This window comes from Rhipicephalus microplus, chromosome 2 (genome assembly GCF_043290135.1).
Source record: "Rhipicephalus microplus isolate Deutch F79 chromosome 2, USDA_Rmic, whole genome shotgun sequence".
In the NCBI taxonomy this organism is placed as follows: Eukaryota; Metazoa; Arthropoda; class Arachnida; order Ixodida; family Ixodidae; genus Rhipicephalus; species Rhipicephalus microplus.
Genome location: NC_134701.1, coordinates 62,111,632 through 62,130,142, shown reverse-complemented (window position 1 = coordinate 62,130,142; position 18,511 = coordinate 62,111,632). Strand labels below are relative to the sequence as shown.

The window sequence follows — 18,511 nt, the reverse complement described above, 5'->3', positions numbered from 1 at the left end:
AGCGTATGCTTTCTTTTCTATGTCGATTTTTGATGCCTTTTGTAATAATGAGGGACGTCAACATAGGAATGTTATCGAGTAACACTGCAGCTAAAAAGTTTATTGAAACCATACACTCCTTACCAATCTTATCACGGAAGCCACAAGATTAACAGAAAAAAGTGCAACTTCACTCGACATATGTGTAACAAACATTCATTCCCGAGACTGTTTTTCTGGACTGCCAACAGCTGACGTAAGCGACCATTTACCAATTTTTTGTTTACTGCCAAATATGCAAGTCAAACGCGAAACCACAGTGGAAGCCTTACCTCGCAGCATTAGTGCTGCAGGCTTAGAAGTGTTTCGCTCACATATTCAATCAAGACGATTGGACATGCATGTTTGAGAAAAGAAATCCGAATGCAGCATACGAGGCATTTTTCGAAAAACTTAGACTATGTTATAATCAAGCATTTCCAATGACCTTGCGAAAACCAAAACCCAAACGTGCAAGGAAGCCGTGGATTGATGAAAAGCTATTGAAAATGATTAAAACAAAAAATAAAATGTACCACACATTTGTTCGGTCACGGAACTTGGAGGCGTTTTCAGAGTTTAAAAAATACCGAAATAGGTTGAACACCGACTTAAAGCCTGTGAGGGAAACATATTATGAAAAGTTATTTACGAAAATAAAAAATGACTCTAGGAAGGTGTGGGACGAGGTTAAGAATCTAATGTCAGAGAAAAAAGAGCCACCACCGCTATGTTTTCATACCAATGCAGGTACCTTATCTGATAGTGACGCAGCGAATAAGATGAATGATTACTTTGTCACCAGTGCAGAATATAAAAACGATAGCAATATAGCTCCCTGTGTTACATTAAAAGAGTATGGGCTTATAAACTCCGTGTCACTATCCCCAGTGACATCAGAGGAAGTAATACAATTGATAAACCAGATTAAAAATAACGTAGCCGTTGGCTTTGATAAGATCAAGGCAACTCCGCTAAAATACGTAGCTGATATTATAGCTCCAATGATTGTTTATATAATAAATAGAATGTTCGAAACTGGTATTTTCCCAGACAGCCTAAAAATAGCGAGAGTGTGCCCAGTCTTCAAGAGTGGTGATAAACGGCTATTTACAAACTACAGGCAAATATTCATTCTTCCTGTTTTATCTAAGGTATTTGAGAATGCAATAAACATACGCTTGTACAAATTTTTTGACAAGTACAATGTGATCAGTGAGGCTCAGTATGGTTTTCAAAAAAATAAATCTTGTGAAGCAGCTTTGCTTAATATTAAACATGAACTGATCACAAACATCGAACATAGACTGTACTCACTAGGTTTGTTCATAGACTTTAAAGGCGTTTGATTCGGTATGTCATGAAGTACTAACGGCTAAACTTAGCAAGTATGGTGTACGTGGTGTGGTTCTTGAGTTAATGAAAAACTATCTAACAAACCGCAATCAATATGTTTGCATAAACAAAAGTGCGTCCACTTACTTAAACATAACAAGAGGAATACCAGAAGGGTCAATTCTTGGTCCTCTATTGCTCATAATTTATATAAACTATCTGTGTGATATCCCATTTTCTCCCAAGTTAATAATGTATGCAGGTGACACTAACATATTCTTTAGCGGGACATCCATTCTAGAGCTTCAACACCAGGTTAATAACTACCTACGAAAGTTGTCTGCGTATCTTAGTTTGAATAAACTGCAACTAAATGTTAGTAAAACGAAATACATTGTCTTTGCCCCACCTAATAAGCCGTGTAACTATAGTTCAACTGTTTTATTTGAGGGCAAAGAGATAGAGCAAGTCACCAGCCAGAAGTTCCTAGGTGTATGGTTTTCTGAGGGATTGACATGGAACACACATATAGAAAAACTAACGGTAGAACTCAGTAAAACCGTTGGATGTTTATATAAGCTCAGCCGAGTCTCACCAAAATGGTTACAAATAGAATTATATTACGCCCTTTTCTACTCTAAAATGACATACGGTATCTTGGTATGGGGTACTACTATACAAACAAACTATCAAAAATTACTAGTTCTGCAAAAAAGAGTTTTGCGAGCATTCGAGCAATACCATGGTATTATCAGGGACTTGAAAACCAAACCACTCTTTGAAAATATGCATTACTAACAATAACAAAACTGTATCATTTCAAACTTCTGCAGTGAATTAAACAAAACAAGCCACAGTGTCTTCAGAACCTGCCTGACAACACTCATTATACTATACGTCAGCAACGCCGGAAAATCCCAGCAATAAGGAAAAGTTATGGCAAGCAACACGTTCAGTATCAAATACCCACAATGTTAAATCGTTTACACGGTCTCACAGATTTCAATTCCGTATCTTCGAACACCATCATCAAGTCCATCCTAATGAACCATGATATTGAGTATGCTTATTAAAGTTTCTGTACTTGATTTGTTACATCCTATCTATCAATTTGAGTTATGTGCTGTAGTTGCTTTTCTTATGCTTTATTTTACATTCTGTATTGAAGTTTCTTTTCAGATGACGCTTTTGTGATAAAGTGATTTTTTCTAATGTTTTCCCTGAAATAGTGTGATAAGACCATGCTAAATTTGTTGTGTTATGGTTTATTTATTGTGTTATTTTTTATTTCTGTGTGTTATTTGTTGTGTTATATATTTATTTCTGAAAACATGTGCGACAGATTGAGCGGCCTGCGTGGCAAACTGTATTTAGGAGCAGACGCCTCGCCCCATGTCAGGCTATATAGCCTTTAGCCTCTGCTCCCTATCCTGTAAGAATTTCAGGACAAATAAACTTCAATTCAATTCAATTCAAGAGAGTAGTACCATCGTATTGTTAATGCAGTCGCAAAATAAAATTCACTATAACAACAACATCCCACAATTCTGTATTAGTACTGAGACTGTGCCGTCTTCCCTTTTTTGTTCACAATTGCTTGATACAATACAAACAAGCATCTATCTTGCTCACAATGAAACATGCCATAAAAGAAGATGACAGGCTTGTGGACTTTCTTGAATGTGCCTATTCCCATTGATAGTATGTTTTTGATAATTAAAATTCAAATCTTGGCACTCTCCAAACCCTTTCGACCGTCAGGGGAGTATTTTATTTGTTTCACTTTAATATGCTGGGGTTCACCACAGCTTCGCTGACATAATTCCTTCATGAATATGGCGTGAAATATAAACATAAAAAAAGAGGAGGAAATATTCCGGCGCCGGGCATTGAAACTACCACGTCTTGCCTCCACAGAAAGCGGCACAAAACCACTAGACAAGAGAATGTACGTTGTTCAGCTTGTTAACAGCGAGCTATTTTTATACGCCTTATAGACCTTCTCATTCTAGGCGTTCTGGGTGCCGCCATAGTCTTCTCTGGGCTGTTGTTAGCGTGCATGACCCCCCAAAAAATGCACTGCCGAGGCTGTGACGCTGGCTTTCGTACTCTCGTGCAACAGCCCAGAACAGAGCAAATCCTCCTCTCTATGAAAAAAGGTCGATACTCGACAACTTCAGTGCATTTTTGTCACCAGTAGCGAGATGGCGTGAAGGGTGCACATTGGGTGCGCTCTTAAGGTCACCGCCCCGTGCGTTGCGACCCGCATGCCTCCATGGGGCGTGGTCAATCATGGGCGTGTACTTATCTCATGACTGGGACGCTTAGTAAGTCTTGTGCTTCAACTGCAGGTTTGTTTTGAAGTTTCAGTGGTGAAACAGAGTACAAAGGTCACACCACTCGCAGCAGCGGCCGCATTCACGAAAGGAGTGGAATGCTCACACAAAGTAACTGTTTTTTGTTGAATGATTAAAGCGCAAAAGAAGACACGGGACGAGACGAATGAAGACGAGCACTGTCTTCGTTCTCTTTGTCTCATGTCTTCTCTTGCACTCTAATCACTCTATGAAATGACGTGCCAACTACTAGTTCGTGCCCACACTTTGCTTCAGTAAGAATTGCAGCAATTGTTCGTGCTCGTCCTATGTGTATAGTCGTTTTTAAAATTGGCACCACCATATTGCCCATTGGGTGGTGCATTTCATGGTCTGGCAACCCTTTGGCATGTGGGCAATGTCACTTCTGTATAAAAGGTATTCAGGTGGTCGCACTTGCAGTCATTTTGTTTTTTCGTTTTGGTGCGCTAAATTTTGTACCAAGAGACGCAGTATAGGTCGGAGAACGAGTCTGCGAGACAACCTGAAAAGTTTCGATCTTTTCAGGGTCAAATATGATAATATACCATGGCACAAATGTGTCGCAGGTGGTCCATGTCCCATGTTTTCGGCACTCTTTCTGTTGGAAAAACGTGCAAATATTTCAACTCGTTCTAGCAAAACAACCAAGCGCTCACACCCTTTAGGGATACAATGAAATTTTTTTTGTGGACTGTCATACACTCAAACCTCATAACAAAGTTGCATTTTAAACGAAAATGAGTTGGTTATTTACGAAAATTTGTAATAAAAGCATATTCTTAACACTGTATTTGTTGTAAGACTATTTGTTCTTTACTTCTTTATAACTGATATTTTGTTATATCTGGGTTCGTTGTATTTAGCCTTGAATGAATTTAAATTTGTTATTTCACTCACAGTTTGTTTACGCCAACACAGGGACCACCACTCGTACATGCGAGATTCGTACGTGAGCAGTCTCAATTTTATGGCAATGATCACATGTGTTTGCTGCTCACAAACGATTGTCTACCTTGTTGCTCGACTTTTAGGCGACCGATTTTTACTTGCTCCTATATGGCCCACCATTGTGGACAAAATTACAACTGTTTAAAGGGACATGCTGGTACACTTATAAATGTGATGCTGATGTTTACATGCCAGCAGGCTTTTTTCCCCTCCCTTTTGGGAGTCGTGACATTAGACTGGATTTCGGCACAATAAAGTGAAGATATTTAAAAAGAATCTTTTGCCGTGAGGCACAAAGTGCACTCGGGCTTAGCTTATCATCGGCATGAGGTATTTTGTGTTTATTTTTTTTATTACTTTGTCTACCAGTAGTACTGTTCTTTCGAAATTCTGGCTGTCGCCCCCAAAGCTAAGCAGCGATATGGACAGTTATAGAAACAAGACAATCGTAAGAATGTGGTGTTTGTTTTGCTTTTAGAAGAAAATTAACAACATGTATATGATTGTGCAACTTGTTAGACACTCTTCTTGACCACACAAAAAACTGTGTTCCTGAGGTCATCATTCTACACACTAGGTGACAGTACTTTTTTTTTACTATTTGGCTTTCATGTTGCATATGGTACATGATACAACCCACTATCTTTCACAAGTTGTACATTCTCAACAAGGATGGTGTCCCATTCTTTACGTGTAACCCACTGCGAAATATGGATTTCTCGTCCGTGTTAATACACCAACTTCACTAATCACTGCAATGAGCCGTGTTATGAGGTTATAGCTGTTTTGAACAAACACATCATACCAAAATATAATAAAAATAAAGCAAAACAAAACAGATGGCCATAGTACTTGTAATACAACACAAGCGACGTACATTGAATAATACGGACCTGCAAGAACTCTGCGTTTCGTGATGAGCATCGCATACTTTTTTGGACCACTGTTTCTTCCCCCCCCCTTTTTTTTCCTTCTCTAATTGTTAGAACAGCCAAAAATAGCCCAGTGGTTTCCCATTGACCTTTCACTGGCTGACAACATAATAGAAGAGAAGAAAATCCATAGCTCAGTGTAAAATATGCTGATGTTCAACCGCACCACTAATCCAAGCACCATCTCATACACTTAACGTCGTTGGCACGAACCAGAAAGGAGAAAAGGGATGGTTACCAGTTCGGCCTTCCTGGACCAACGGAACAGTCTGTCTATACTTGTGTGTTCGTTTCATCTATGTTTGAGTAGCGCGCCTTAAGTGTCGACATGTGAAAATTGTTAGTCCGCACTCATCCTGTGTATGCTCACTTTGTGCGTGCTTTCTGCTTGAGGTGCCTGCTGCGAGTTTCGAGCTGCTAGCCGTTATTTGTGTGACATTACAATTTGTTGCTCTAGCATTTATTCCTATGCCCTTATAGTGAAACAATGCACAATAAATGCTCAACTGCCTCTGTGAAAGCATGTTCCACTTTCATGTTATACCGATTCCTAGACAGAGGGATCAGCCATATTTGTTTAATGTGTGTGTTTCTTTTCATGATCACAGGGGGATTTTTAAAGCTCCTTCACAGCGGAGGAGGCTAGCGCCAGTGGTGTCAGTTATGGTGTCCAGTCACAAGTTAGTTTCAGTTACGGCGTCAGGTGATGTATTCCTGGCTAGGTATTTCTATGCAACAGAACTGGCACAACTCACATTGGGTAGCTCGTAATCAGAACCATCACTTGCCAGAGCTGCTGTCACCTCCTGGACTTGAGAGTACTGGGACTGGAAGAAATTTAAGCGGTTAATGTCGGCTTTTTTAAGAAACTTAGTTATTCGTTTCACAGCTGACTGCCATTAACTGTGTACTTGAATATGACATCAAAACAGTAAGCTCACGTCCATCTCAAACCAAATGAGAAAAATGTTGCAACTGCTTGTAGGGCACTAAGGCAAATAAATTACAATTTAGGTCACACTAATTGATTTGTATAGCACGACGACAACGTTTTGTGCAAAAGCGCATCTCCTCTGGGATCATCCATAATTCGCCAAAAAATGTTGGAGCTCACTCTGACCCACTCAAGAAATGGGCCCTATTTCGCATAGAGGGCTCACGTGGACTCAGGCTCGCCAATATTTTTCTCAAGCAATCACGCCCCGATCCAAGTACGAGTGAGTGACTCGCGAGTGTGTCAGCTTACAAGTACTTTTTTTTGTACCTGGTGCCTATGCTATCGCAGATAGCATAGGCACCATGGTCGATGCTCTAATGGCATTTTTTGATCTCATAACTTCAGATACAGATTATCAATGCTTGTGATCTGGTAATGAAACGACTGAATTCACACGAGATATTTTTATTAAGAACATCTATCAATTTGCGGGAAAAGGTCAAGCCACTTCCATCCCTTCTGTAACTAATTCACGCCTCTGATAAATATTGAAGTTGCTTATGCACACTGGTGCAATGAAGTGTGTGTGTGAGCCAACACTAGCACATAAATGTGAGCCACCATAAAGCTGATGGTAAGCTGAGTAAATAGGTCAACAAAAAAATTTGCAGATCCCACGTACAGTAGGAATCAATGATATGCGAAGCGCAAATGAGGAAAGTTGATACGGCACTTTAAAATCAGTATGTTACGAGGCAGAAGTAAATTATGTCGTGCATGACTTTCATATCATAAATTATGTTTGGACGTGTCATTCACCTTCGTCGTCTATTCACATCACGTAATGCCAAATTTGATATATGTGGAGCTAGCAAAACGGCTACGAGCACGCTATAAGCGTGGTATGTTGTCATGTTCTTACATGACACACATCTGATGATTACCATGTTTGCACCAGTCATATACCTTCATCATTCATTAACATCACAAAACGCCAAAATTGCTATATACGTAAAACTAGCGAAACGATCGCGAGCGCGTCATGAGTGTGACATGTGGTTATGTTGTTACATGACACGATGTCATGATTATCATGTTTGCACCAGTCACATACCTTTGTCATCTATTCACGTCCTATAGTACAATATTTTGTACATGTGAAGCTAGCAAAACGGCCGCGAGCGCTTCATGAGCGTGGCATGTAGTCATGTTGTTACAGGACATGCATGTCACGATTTTTATGTTAGGTCCGTCACTTGTGTTCACCTGTGCAGTCATGCCATAGCATACCAGTTTTTGAACATGTCATGTGAACGAAAGCACCGCAAGAGCAGCAAGACCATGAAATGTAAATCATGTCATTCACGACATACGTGTCATGATTTTCATGTTATGATTACTCACTTATGCTTGCCATACAGTCCTGTTATGCCATACAAATTTTGGTATCAATATTTTGGCCAGGAGAGAAAAAGTCGTAGGCGGCTAGATAGATAGATACGCTCAAAGTCACCGAAGTTCGCTAAGAAATGCTTCGCACTTAAAATGGAGAGCTCATTCTAACTGAACAAATTTCGAACTTGGGGCTCACTCAAACTAAGGTTCAACAATCCTTTTTTTTTTACCATACTCCATAAAATCTCTTTTAACCGAACTCAGACTCATCAAAATATTATACTCATCCGGACTCACTCACACTCAGAATCGCACCCAGATCCGAGTCAGAGAGATGGCTCATGAGCAAGTTCCGCAGCCGGTGGGGATCATTATGGAAATATTAAATTTAAGCTTAAGCAAACTTAATTAAAATATTTTACCACTACATTTGACAACACAGAAAAGTACATGACAGGTCAGGACAATATTTTAATTGAGACTGTATTACCAACTAGCCTCGCAATGTGTTTTTTTAAAGCAGCACTGAAACAAAAACTTTGGCTTCGCGATTTCTTGTTGCAGTGTTGCTGTGGGCCTGTTAGTCATAACATGACATTGTTAGCTGCAGCACGTGACAGATAACTATAGGCTTATTTTCAACTTTTTTGATCACTAGTTTTACTCAAGAGAAAAAAACATCAGGCGAAACAACAAAAAACCGCAAATGTTGTTGTTTTCTGTTCAGTAAAGCCACTGAATGAAAAAGTTGAAGATGAACTCCCCTGGCTTTCGGAACATTATTTTCACAGTTGCAGGCTTCTCATTACCCATCAGTCTCAGTTCAGGTTTAAGAGAGTTCCAAAAACGACAAGCCGTCAGGTGTACTATCACCACCTTGCGTGTGCAACACTCGACCATGTCCGCACAGAGAACTGCGGCGACCTTCCGCGTGGTCTGCATCAAGGAGTCCTTTTGTACAGGAAGCGGGACAGCAGTGTTGCCCGCCACACTCGGAACTTTCGATGCGTGAGCTTGTGGGGGTGCTGACACCCCCCCTGTAAAGTTGCCTGCGCCGCGTGGCGCACGTGTCTCGCCCCAAGGCTTTGTTTCGGTGGTGACCACTGCCGGGCGATAGATGGCGTTGTGTTCGCTTTGAGTACCACTGTTGGTAGAGTGGTAGCGCCGGCGGTGGCCCCTGGCGGAAGGCGGGCCTTGGTGGTGGGCGACAGTTGAGCGAGTCTCTTCTGCGCGTGCCGGCTGCCGCGAACGGTTGTCTGTCGCGTGGGCCCCCGGTGCTCGGCACCGCGGGCTTCGCGCCGGGGTCCCACGTGGAAGGTCAGGCGTTGGCGACGCCGCCTTGGGTATGTGCTAGTGTGTTGGGTGTGTTAGTGTGTCACTGCGTTATGTTGTTTGTATGGTAGCATGTTAGTTGAAATGGGTGTATCATTCGGCAGACGATATCGTCGTCTAAATTGGTCAATAAATGTATGTATGTGGGTGCGTTGTACCGACCGTGTCCACTGTGTCCGTTCACTCCAAGAGCGTGGCGTGGCGATGCGCTCGTTCTTATTCGCCGAGACCCCACACTGGCGCCCAACGTGGGGCTCTTGGAGTATCGGACGACAGTTTTTGCGGTTCGGTACAGGGATTTTGTTAGAGCCGGAGTAGAGTAGGCCTAGGGGGGACTTCTTTGCTAGCGTCGGTGGTGTGCTTTGTTGAGAAGCGAGGAGATTGGTTTTGTAACGTGTTTCAATTTGTCGGCAAGTTGACTTTCTATTTATTTTTTTTGCTCGCAAGTGTTGTTATTTTTTGTTGTTAGTTTTCAAAAACGTTGTCGAATTAGGACGAGAGCCATGCGGTCCGCATCCTGGGGTGAGCAAGGCCTAGAGCACGTGGTTTGTAGGCCAGGCCCGAAGCGAGTGAGTACGGAAGCCTCGTGGGTGGTCCGATTTTCTGTGAATAGCTGCTTCTATCTCTTTGGGCTCAGGGAGCCGGGCGTCGTTGCTGACTTGTATTGCGGCTCGACGCCGAGGCGTCGTGACACCGCCCGGGGCGGTGGACGCCGATCGCTCGGTAAGCTGCTGTGTGCGGCGAGCGATAGGGGCCACCTCACAGAGTGGACGTCTCCTCGCGGCTGCCTCTTCTGCGCCTAGGCTGGGTGCTGGGTGGATGCCAGTTGTTGCCGTGCGACTCATTAGGCCTAAGGCTCTACGCAGCCGCCTGTCGCACGTGGCACAACTAGGTGGATCGTGGCGTTGAGGTGTCGCACTCCGCTTCCCTCACTTTTTTTTTCTTGTGAGCACGAGTTAGGAAAAGTGATTTTTGTTTTATTTTGATGGGCGCCTCGGCTGCCACCGATGTATTAGCTAGCAGTACTGACCACCGTACCACGTGGCCGAAAAGCCTGAAGCTCCCTCCCCTGGGCCGCGCTCCTTTGTTTCTTTCGAGTTTTGTTTTTTGTTGATGTATTCAGCGGGAGGGATGTCATCCACGGCCGACTGTCCTGCACATCGTCAGCGTTGTTGGCCAGGAATGCGGTCGTGAGGTCGGGCGATGGGGATGCCTGGGACCTGCGCAACTGCCTGCAGTCCGGCGCCCTCGCGAGTGCTGGTCGCAACTGGAAGACGTGTCGGCGCTAGCGACGGATCGTCGCGCCGACGGCAACGTTGCTGTTGCGGGGCCGGTACTGAGGTGAAGCCTAGCCGGACAGTGCAGCAGTGTCGACCAGCGGCAGTGTCGTGGTGCAAGGACATTATGGTCGTGCGATATCATTTTTTGTTAAAGCTTGTGTAGCTAATTTTCGATTTCGGGATATGGTTTGATTTAAGGTTGGGGGAATGTGGGGGTGCTGACACCCCCCCTGTAAAGTTGTCTGCGCCGCGTGGCGCACGCGTCTCGCCCCAAGGCTTTGTTTCGGTGGTGACCACTGCCGGGCGATAGATGGCGTTGTGTTCGCTTTGAGTACCACTGTTGGTAGAGTGGTAGCGCCGGCGGTGGCCCCTGGCGGAAGGCGGGCCTTGGTGGTGGGCGACAGTTGAGCGAGTCTCTTCTGCGCGTGCCGGCTGCCGCGAACGGTTGTCTGTCGCGTGGGCCCCCGGTGCTCGGCACCGCGGGCTTCGCGCCGGGGTCCCACGTGGAAGGTCAGGCGTTGGCGACGCCGCCTTGGGTATGTGCTAGTGTGTTGGGTGTGTTAGTGTGTCACTGCGTTATGTTGTTTGTACGGTAGCATGTTAGTTGAAATGGGTGTATCATTCGGCAGACGATATCGTCGTCTAAATTGGTTAATAAATGTATGTATGTGGGTGCGTTGTACCGACCGTGTCCACTGTGTCCATTCACTCCAAGAGCGTGGCGTGGCGATGCGCTCGTTCTTCTTCGCCGAGACCCCACAAGCTGTGCTCATGGACTCGTGAGCAGCAGTCTCTTGGGGGCAAGCTTGGCAAAAGAAAAATGGCGGCTATGATGTCCTAACTTGTATCGACTGCAATGTGGCGACGTGAGGGAAGTATGGAGGTCATCGCGTGGTCTCTTTTTAGGGTGTCACCAGCATGCTGGTGTCAATCACACACGCTAACTTCAAGACTCTTGTAAAATACCTTCTCAGATATATTCACTGTTGATATTTTGCAGATGCATGTTCACAGGAACCAATCCCGCAGGCCATCTTGGCAGCGAAATTTCGTGTCAGTACCTATTAAAGTGAACTTTCTTCTACCATGGGGCCTTTTTCCTGTGTTTCGATCACAAAGCCTGACATTTCCATGATTGTGAGCGCAATCGCATTTACCACTTGGAAAGCAGGTTTCATCTCCTTCACCCTCAGGAAAGAACTTGAACCAACTGACGTGAGTGCATCAGCAGCCGAGGCTGGCTACGCTTGGTTATGCTAATCAACCGGTATAAATAACGATGCAAGCCCAGCGCTGGAACATGGCCATCTCAAGTGCCAAGTAAAAAAAAAACAGCACAATTCTGATGAAGCAAAGGCAGCGACACCCAGACGCCGCTTTTGGATAACAGTGCATCGGAGAGAGCGACATGAGAGGCTAACTGATACGGCAGGACACACATGCACACCGCAGCAGGCGTCTCGTTGCTAGACAGCGCGTCAATGCCTTCAGCCACGCAATCCTGAGGTCTGCACACTTATGCTCATGCCTTTACTTCTCTGTTTTGTCCTCTTCAAATGTAGTGCTACAATATTTTAAGCAAGCATGTGTCACTGACCAGCCCCTCAATGTGTCCTGTTAAAAAGCCAGTAAACAACCCCAAGGTCCAAAAATTGTTGTAAAGAAAAATAAGTACACTCTTACTTCGTAAACATGCTGCCGCAAGAATTTTCAAAAAATATGTGCTATATTATTTAGGGAAGTTACAGGGCCTAAAACACCGCGTCCAGCTAGTTTAAAATTTTCGCGTGGCCTTGCCACCCTTCTCCTTAAGAGGGAGAGGAAGACGTGGCCCGTCGTCATGACTCCGCCCACTTCGGCGGCAATGTGACAAGACATCAGCGATTGACATCATCGGCGAACTTGATCAGTCGCAAAGCACTTCCGCTTGCTGCGATGCCTGGTTGTTTACTGTTTACCCGGTGCCGATGCTCCTCCCCAACCCAGTCGCTCGATTTTCAGCCAACACCTATTTGCAGCAAAACTGCACTCTAAAACCTGGACATAAAGTTGGCCCGTTTTTTCTGAAGTTTGATTTTTTGGGAGCAGACTGTCGCACCATCTGGGAACAGCAATACAAAACACAAATAATGCGGTTATTAGTGGGTGTGCTGATCATCAGGTAGCACGACAATCTGCTCACGCCCACAAACTGTGGCAGTGAAGTGTCCTGAATTCGATGCATAGAGCCTGTGGGGATTGAACAACTTGTATAATTGAATAGCTCAGTTGTAGCAATGGGTGGGAACAGGAACTATTGTTGACTTTACTACTGTTTGTTGAGACCTGGTTCAGACGAATTGACGAGCTGCATGCTGCGTCACATCACTGATCGCCGAGTTGTCATCACTGCGCATGCAAGGAGTATTGGTCAGGCGTAGGAAAGGAACGCGGGAATCGTTTTTCGAAATAGAGGCTCTGCGTGGCGTGCAGCTCAGTAATATTCAGAAAACGTGATCGCTGCGGTCTACTGTACGAATTACCGAGTTTGTTCGGGAAGTGAAAAAAAGAAGTCTGAGCCTGTTGACTGGCCCTTTAAGTAAGCTTAACCACATCTAAAATACTGAAACTACTCAAAACAGCTTTATAGTGTCATATTTTAAAGACTCAAGATTTTGGTGTGAATTAGTGGCCAATATTGCTCTTGAGATTTTTGGTCTGGTTTTAATGTAAGTGTGAGTGCTTATCTGAGTTGGCAGCCCCTCCCAACATAAAAAGTGGTATAACATGGTTAGTGGACACTCAGGCTACCTCTGATGTTCGGTCATTTGGCGAGTACTGCTGATGTCGCAGACAGAATGTTGCAGGGTGCCCACAATACTAGGACTGGTGCCTGATTGGGGCTATTATTCCCATCTCTTGCTGATTTGTAGTTGTAAAGTCTAAGTGGTTCAGGCTACTTACAATGGTGACAATTTCAACATCGTGAAAAGGACTTATTTTTTCCAGAAGAGCCACCTTTTGACATGAAAGCAGTTGCTTGGCAGGCAGGTATGCCCTGTGTCACAGCCTAGCTGATACCACAGACCCCCCCCCCCCCCCCTCGATTTGAAAAGTTTACTCTTAACGTCACCAAAGCTTGAGCAAATTATGGTGGTCCCCAAAAGAATAAGTCAGGTTTGGCCATATGGAAGCAACCCACAAGAATGTGCTGCATCTTGATCATATGCTCGGGGACCATATAAAGAATTCAGAAATGTTTCAAACTCATTCATGTTTTGATGCGCTGCCAGGTAACACACAGACCAGAAAAAACAAAAACACACAGGGCGAATTTTGCAGTCCATGTATTACTTGGCAGGGCATGAAAACATGCAGACGTAGCAACTAGCCTCTACTGCAGCCTTATTAGATTGAGACACAAGAAGAACTATGTAATTATAGTAACTGAATAGCAATATTTTCAGGCATTGTTTTTCAAGGAAAGGTCAAAGTTTTGCCAGTGACCAGGTTTTATTACATTTCTTTTATATTTGAGCAATATATCTTCTTTTTCCCAATCGCAGTCTTCTCATTTCTGAACCTAGAGCAGGCAACGGTGGCACGTGCATGTCGGTGTCACTTCTCGAGGCAGCGAAGTGCACTAGGAAGCAGCCCACCACGAGTGTACTGCCTCTCTGGGTACCTTCGTAAAAAACTGAATAAATGACAACGTGCAAAGAGAACCTGTAGCATCTCACACAAGTACCCCTAGAGCAGGCACACCCAAACCAAATGAAAGTCATCCAGATAAGGTGTTTTCAAGAAGGCCGCTTCGATCACCCCTTACACGACCTTCTTTCTACATTAAAAGCATTTGAGAAAACTGTCGAGAGGCTCTTTACGAAAACACCCTGGTTGATGACCTCCTTTGGATTGTGCTTGAAAAGTTGGAGTGCCTGCCACTTCATTTTTTGAGTTATATCGCTCATTATGAGAGCGTGAATATTTATTTTTTTTTTACTTTTTTCAAGAAAACTGATCAGCAGCTTTCTGAAAAGGTGGAAAATGCGAGGAAGAAGGTGAAGCTCTTGTAACATTTCGCACTCTGCTCTCGATTGATAGCTGTCGCGAAGACTTGTCTGATCAACAGTGTGCACAGGTAGTGTTTCTTGAAGAAAGTCTTATTTTTTTTGTAACTAGTAGAAAACATGAGTACTGTTTTTATAGAGGATTTTTGTATTTCAGTAAGTCAACTTGTTTGACGCTTTTACAGACAGTACTGGGTCGTTTTTCGTCTAGGCCAGATTAGTGTTTAAAATTCTAGTGGTCATCATATATCTTTTTATGCTGAAAATGCTCATTCATGTGAAATTTCCCGTACTTAAAGGTTGAACGGAATGCAGACAGCGCAATTATAGCCAGGACATGGATTCTTAGCCAATTTGCAATGAGCAACACACCTGGGCCAATCTTTACAGGAGGCCTTGTCCAGTCCACAAATGCGACGCGAGAATGTTGACTGGAAGCGCATGATGAATGGTTGTTCGATAACAGTAAAACAGAGAAAGCAGCGCGAGGAACAGCGCAGCGAACCGCCGTGGTACGCCACCGTAGCAGACGATGCGCCGAGAGTAGCGCAAGATCAGACTGCAGCGCCGCAAGTTCTCGCGATCGCCGTTCATCCCGTCCTCCTCCGCTGGCGGAAATACGGAGCTTTGAAACTGCGTTTATTCTTAGGCACTGCGCCGTGCTCCCGACCGGGTTACAGAAATTAGGTGCCTTTTCTCATCTTCTAACCACTACCACCACCCTATTCTAGTAATGTTGCTCCAGGGAAGAGCGGTCCCTTTTCATGACGTGTTAGCCGCTACCAACAAGACGGAGGAGCGAAAAATCGCAGTAACGGATCAAGTTATGTTCTTTTGTACTCTTGTAGGTAGCATCGGACGGTAATGCGTTCCTCCCACGAGTGGCTAGAGAAACGATTCTACAGCCGTTCCTTCGTTTCCTTCCGCGAAACCTCCACATCCCGCTTACCAAACAAACCGGCAGGAACAGCGTCGGCAGGACATTCTTCAACAGCAGATTTCGGCACTGAACAGCGAGACCTAGCATTACGTCCGGTCTTCGAGCGTAGTCGTCACGGGTGAAGTGCCGTCCACAAATGACAATTTTACTGTGTTTCGGCACACACGGCGGCAGGCCGATGAGCTTCAGCCATGCTTTGCGCTGCTCCGGATCCGCCGGCAAGTAATGGAAGCTTTTCTGGTCGCCTTCCTCGCCCGTGCAGCCGACGACCGCACAGCGGTAACGACACGCCAAGCTCATTGCCACCTCAAACTTCGTTTGGAGAGATGAACACACAATTTTGCACTTTGACTCACGTCCCGCACGAAATGCTCCTACTACACAATCACAACAAAAGTCGCAACAGTCGCCTCAACCACGACCTACTGGCGACAACACCACAGAACACCAGACAACGCCTCCTCTAGGAAGAAGCCTGCCGTATGAGCAGAAAAACAGCTGCCACACCCTTTCCCTCTTTCATTTTAAAATGTTCTCGGTCGCTAGCGTCACCTGTGCCGGACGGTGCAACAACGCAACACTTTGCATAGCCTCAGAAACAGTGATGCACAGTTGCAGGTCTCGAACAACTCTCGACTGACGCGCCCCTATGGGCCGTAGATGAAAAACGCTTAGCTGGTACCGCCCATCGCCGTGATGATGGATGGATGAATATGGCTGTACCCTTTAGATCGGGCGGTGGCAAGCGCCACCAAGCCGTAATACTTAATGAACCAAAAACTAGATTTATTTATTTATTTTTTTTTAAAGTGAGTGAGGATTCGTACTTTGCAGTGAAGGGTTTAATTTTCACTCGTGCCTTGACTTTCGCCACCAATCAGATAACCTACTTCTAGTTAAGTCTACCCACTTTAAGTCTATTTTGCCCTCCCGGTCCCTAAACCCCAGTGCTTTGGAAAACTCTCCGCCATCGTCCTGAACTATAGGGTGAAGCCCTTTACAGAACATTATCAAGTGTTCGGCAGTTTCTTCTTCCTCTCCACACGCACTGCATACTGTGTCTACCCCTTCGTATTTGGCCCAATATGTCTTGGTTCGCAGTACTCCTATCCTGGCCTCAAACAGTAGAGAACTACCCCGAGTATTATCATAGATCCTTTACTTGGCAATTTCCTGCTTAAAAGTTTCATAGATCTCTAGTGTGGACTTCTTAATCATGCCCATTTTCCACATGTCAGTCTCCGTTTCCTTCACTTTCTTCTTAACCGATAGTTCTTTTTGGTTTGGCCACCTGCTGTTTTCTAAGTATTTACCAGTCAATTTCCTGGTTTGCTTCCTCCATTTTGTATCGACATTCTTCATGTACAAGTAGCTGAAAACCTTCCTAGCCCAACGCTCCTCCCCCATTTCTCTCAATCGCTTCTCAAATTTTATCTTGCTGCTGGCTTCCCTGCCCTCAAATGATGTCCATCCCATATCACCTTGCACTCCCTGATTTGGTGTATTCCCGTGAGCTCCTAAAGCAAGCCTACCTATTCCACGTTGCTTAAATTCTAATCTTGCTTGAACTTCTGATCTCATGCACAAGACCGCATTGCCGAACGTCAGCCCAGGAACCATGAACCCTTTCCATATTCCTCTCACAACATCATACCTATTGTAATTCCACAGTGCCCTATTTTTCATCACTGCTGCATTCCTGTTACCTTTAGTCGTCACGTATATTTCGTGTTCCCTCAGGTACTCGGTCCCATTGCTTATCCATACGCCCAGATATTTGTATTTAACTGTTATCTCTAACGTGACCTCCTGTATTCTAAGCTCACTACCTTCGTTGTCATTGAAAATCATGACTGCTGATTTTTCCTTACTGAATCTAAAATCTAACCTATCTCCTTCATTACCGCAGATGTCCATCAATCTCTGCAAATCTTCCTTGTTGTTGGCCATTAGCACTATATCATCTGTGTACATTAATGCTGGTAGTGCCTGATCAATGAGTTTTCCTTGTTTGACTAAAGAGAGGTTGAAGCCCAGTGCACTTCCCTCTAATTTGGCCTCTAATCCTTGTAGGTACATCATGAATAATAAGGGTGACAGGGGACACCCCTGCCTAAGCCCCCGTTTTACCTCTGCAGGCTTCGATACCTGTTTTTCCCACTTTATAACTACCTTCTTACCTTTATAGATATCCTTTAAAAGATTAGTGACTACATGTTCCACGCCTAGTGAGTCCAGTATTCCCCACAATTCCTCTTGAACCACGCTATCGTACACTCCCTTGATATCCAAAAATGCTAGCCACAGGGGCCTGTGTTCCTTTTCTGCTATTTCGATGCACTGCGTCAGTGAGAACAGATTGTCTTCCAACCTCCTGCGTTTCCGAAACCCATTCTGCAGTTCCCCCAGCACCCCATCATCCTCTATCCATGCCTGCAGTCTTTCCTTTATAATATGCATCGCCAGCCTGTAGACCACTGATGTCACTATAGGACACTGTTATAGGAAGGTAATTGTTTATGTCAGCTTTGTCCCCCTTTCCTTTATAGATCATGCTCATCCTGCTAAGTTTCCATCCATCGGGAACTTCACCATCAATTAATATTTTGCTCACTGCCTCTCTCAAAGCCTGCTTAGACTTTGGACCTAATGTCTTTATCAGCATAATTGGAATGCCATCTGGGCCTGTTGATGTACTGCTAGGAACCCTTTTCTCAGCCCTTTCCCACTCTCGTTGAGAAAATGGAGCCATTGCACCACTTGATTCGTCCTTGTCTATTGTGGTGCATAAAGTACTTCTTTCTTGAAATTTTTCTGTCACCCTTGTTCTTATATATTCAATAGCTTCGTCCCCTTCTAGCCTAGCACCTTGGGCTGTAGTTATAAAACTCTGCTCTAGGCTCGTCTCATTTCTTAGGGAGTTTAGATGGTTCCAAAACTTCGCAGCTGTCTTTCTATCTTTTTTATGTACTTCTGCCAGCCACTGAG

General features: G+C 44.4%; 1 protein-coding gene across 11 annotated transcripts in view; it reads right to left on the bottom strand.

The window, feature by feature from the left end:
* The window catches only part of LOC142796266 (uncharacterized), a 112,873-nt gene that overhangs the window by 62,139 nt on the left and 32,223 nt on the right, over positions 1-18,511 (bottom strand). For all 11 annotated transcript variants that reach the window (XR_012893678.1, XR_012893677.1, XM_075886493.1 and 8 more), the window contains exon 3: positions 6,346-6,417. Coding sequence is in view for 9 of the 11 variants with exons in the window: in XM_075886493.1 (XP_075742608.1) it covers positions 6,346-6,417 (72 nt within the window). In the remaining 2 variants the exon portion in view is untranslated. The remainder of the gene's footprint in view (positions 1-6,345; positions 6,418-18,511) is intronic.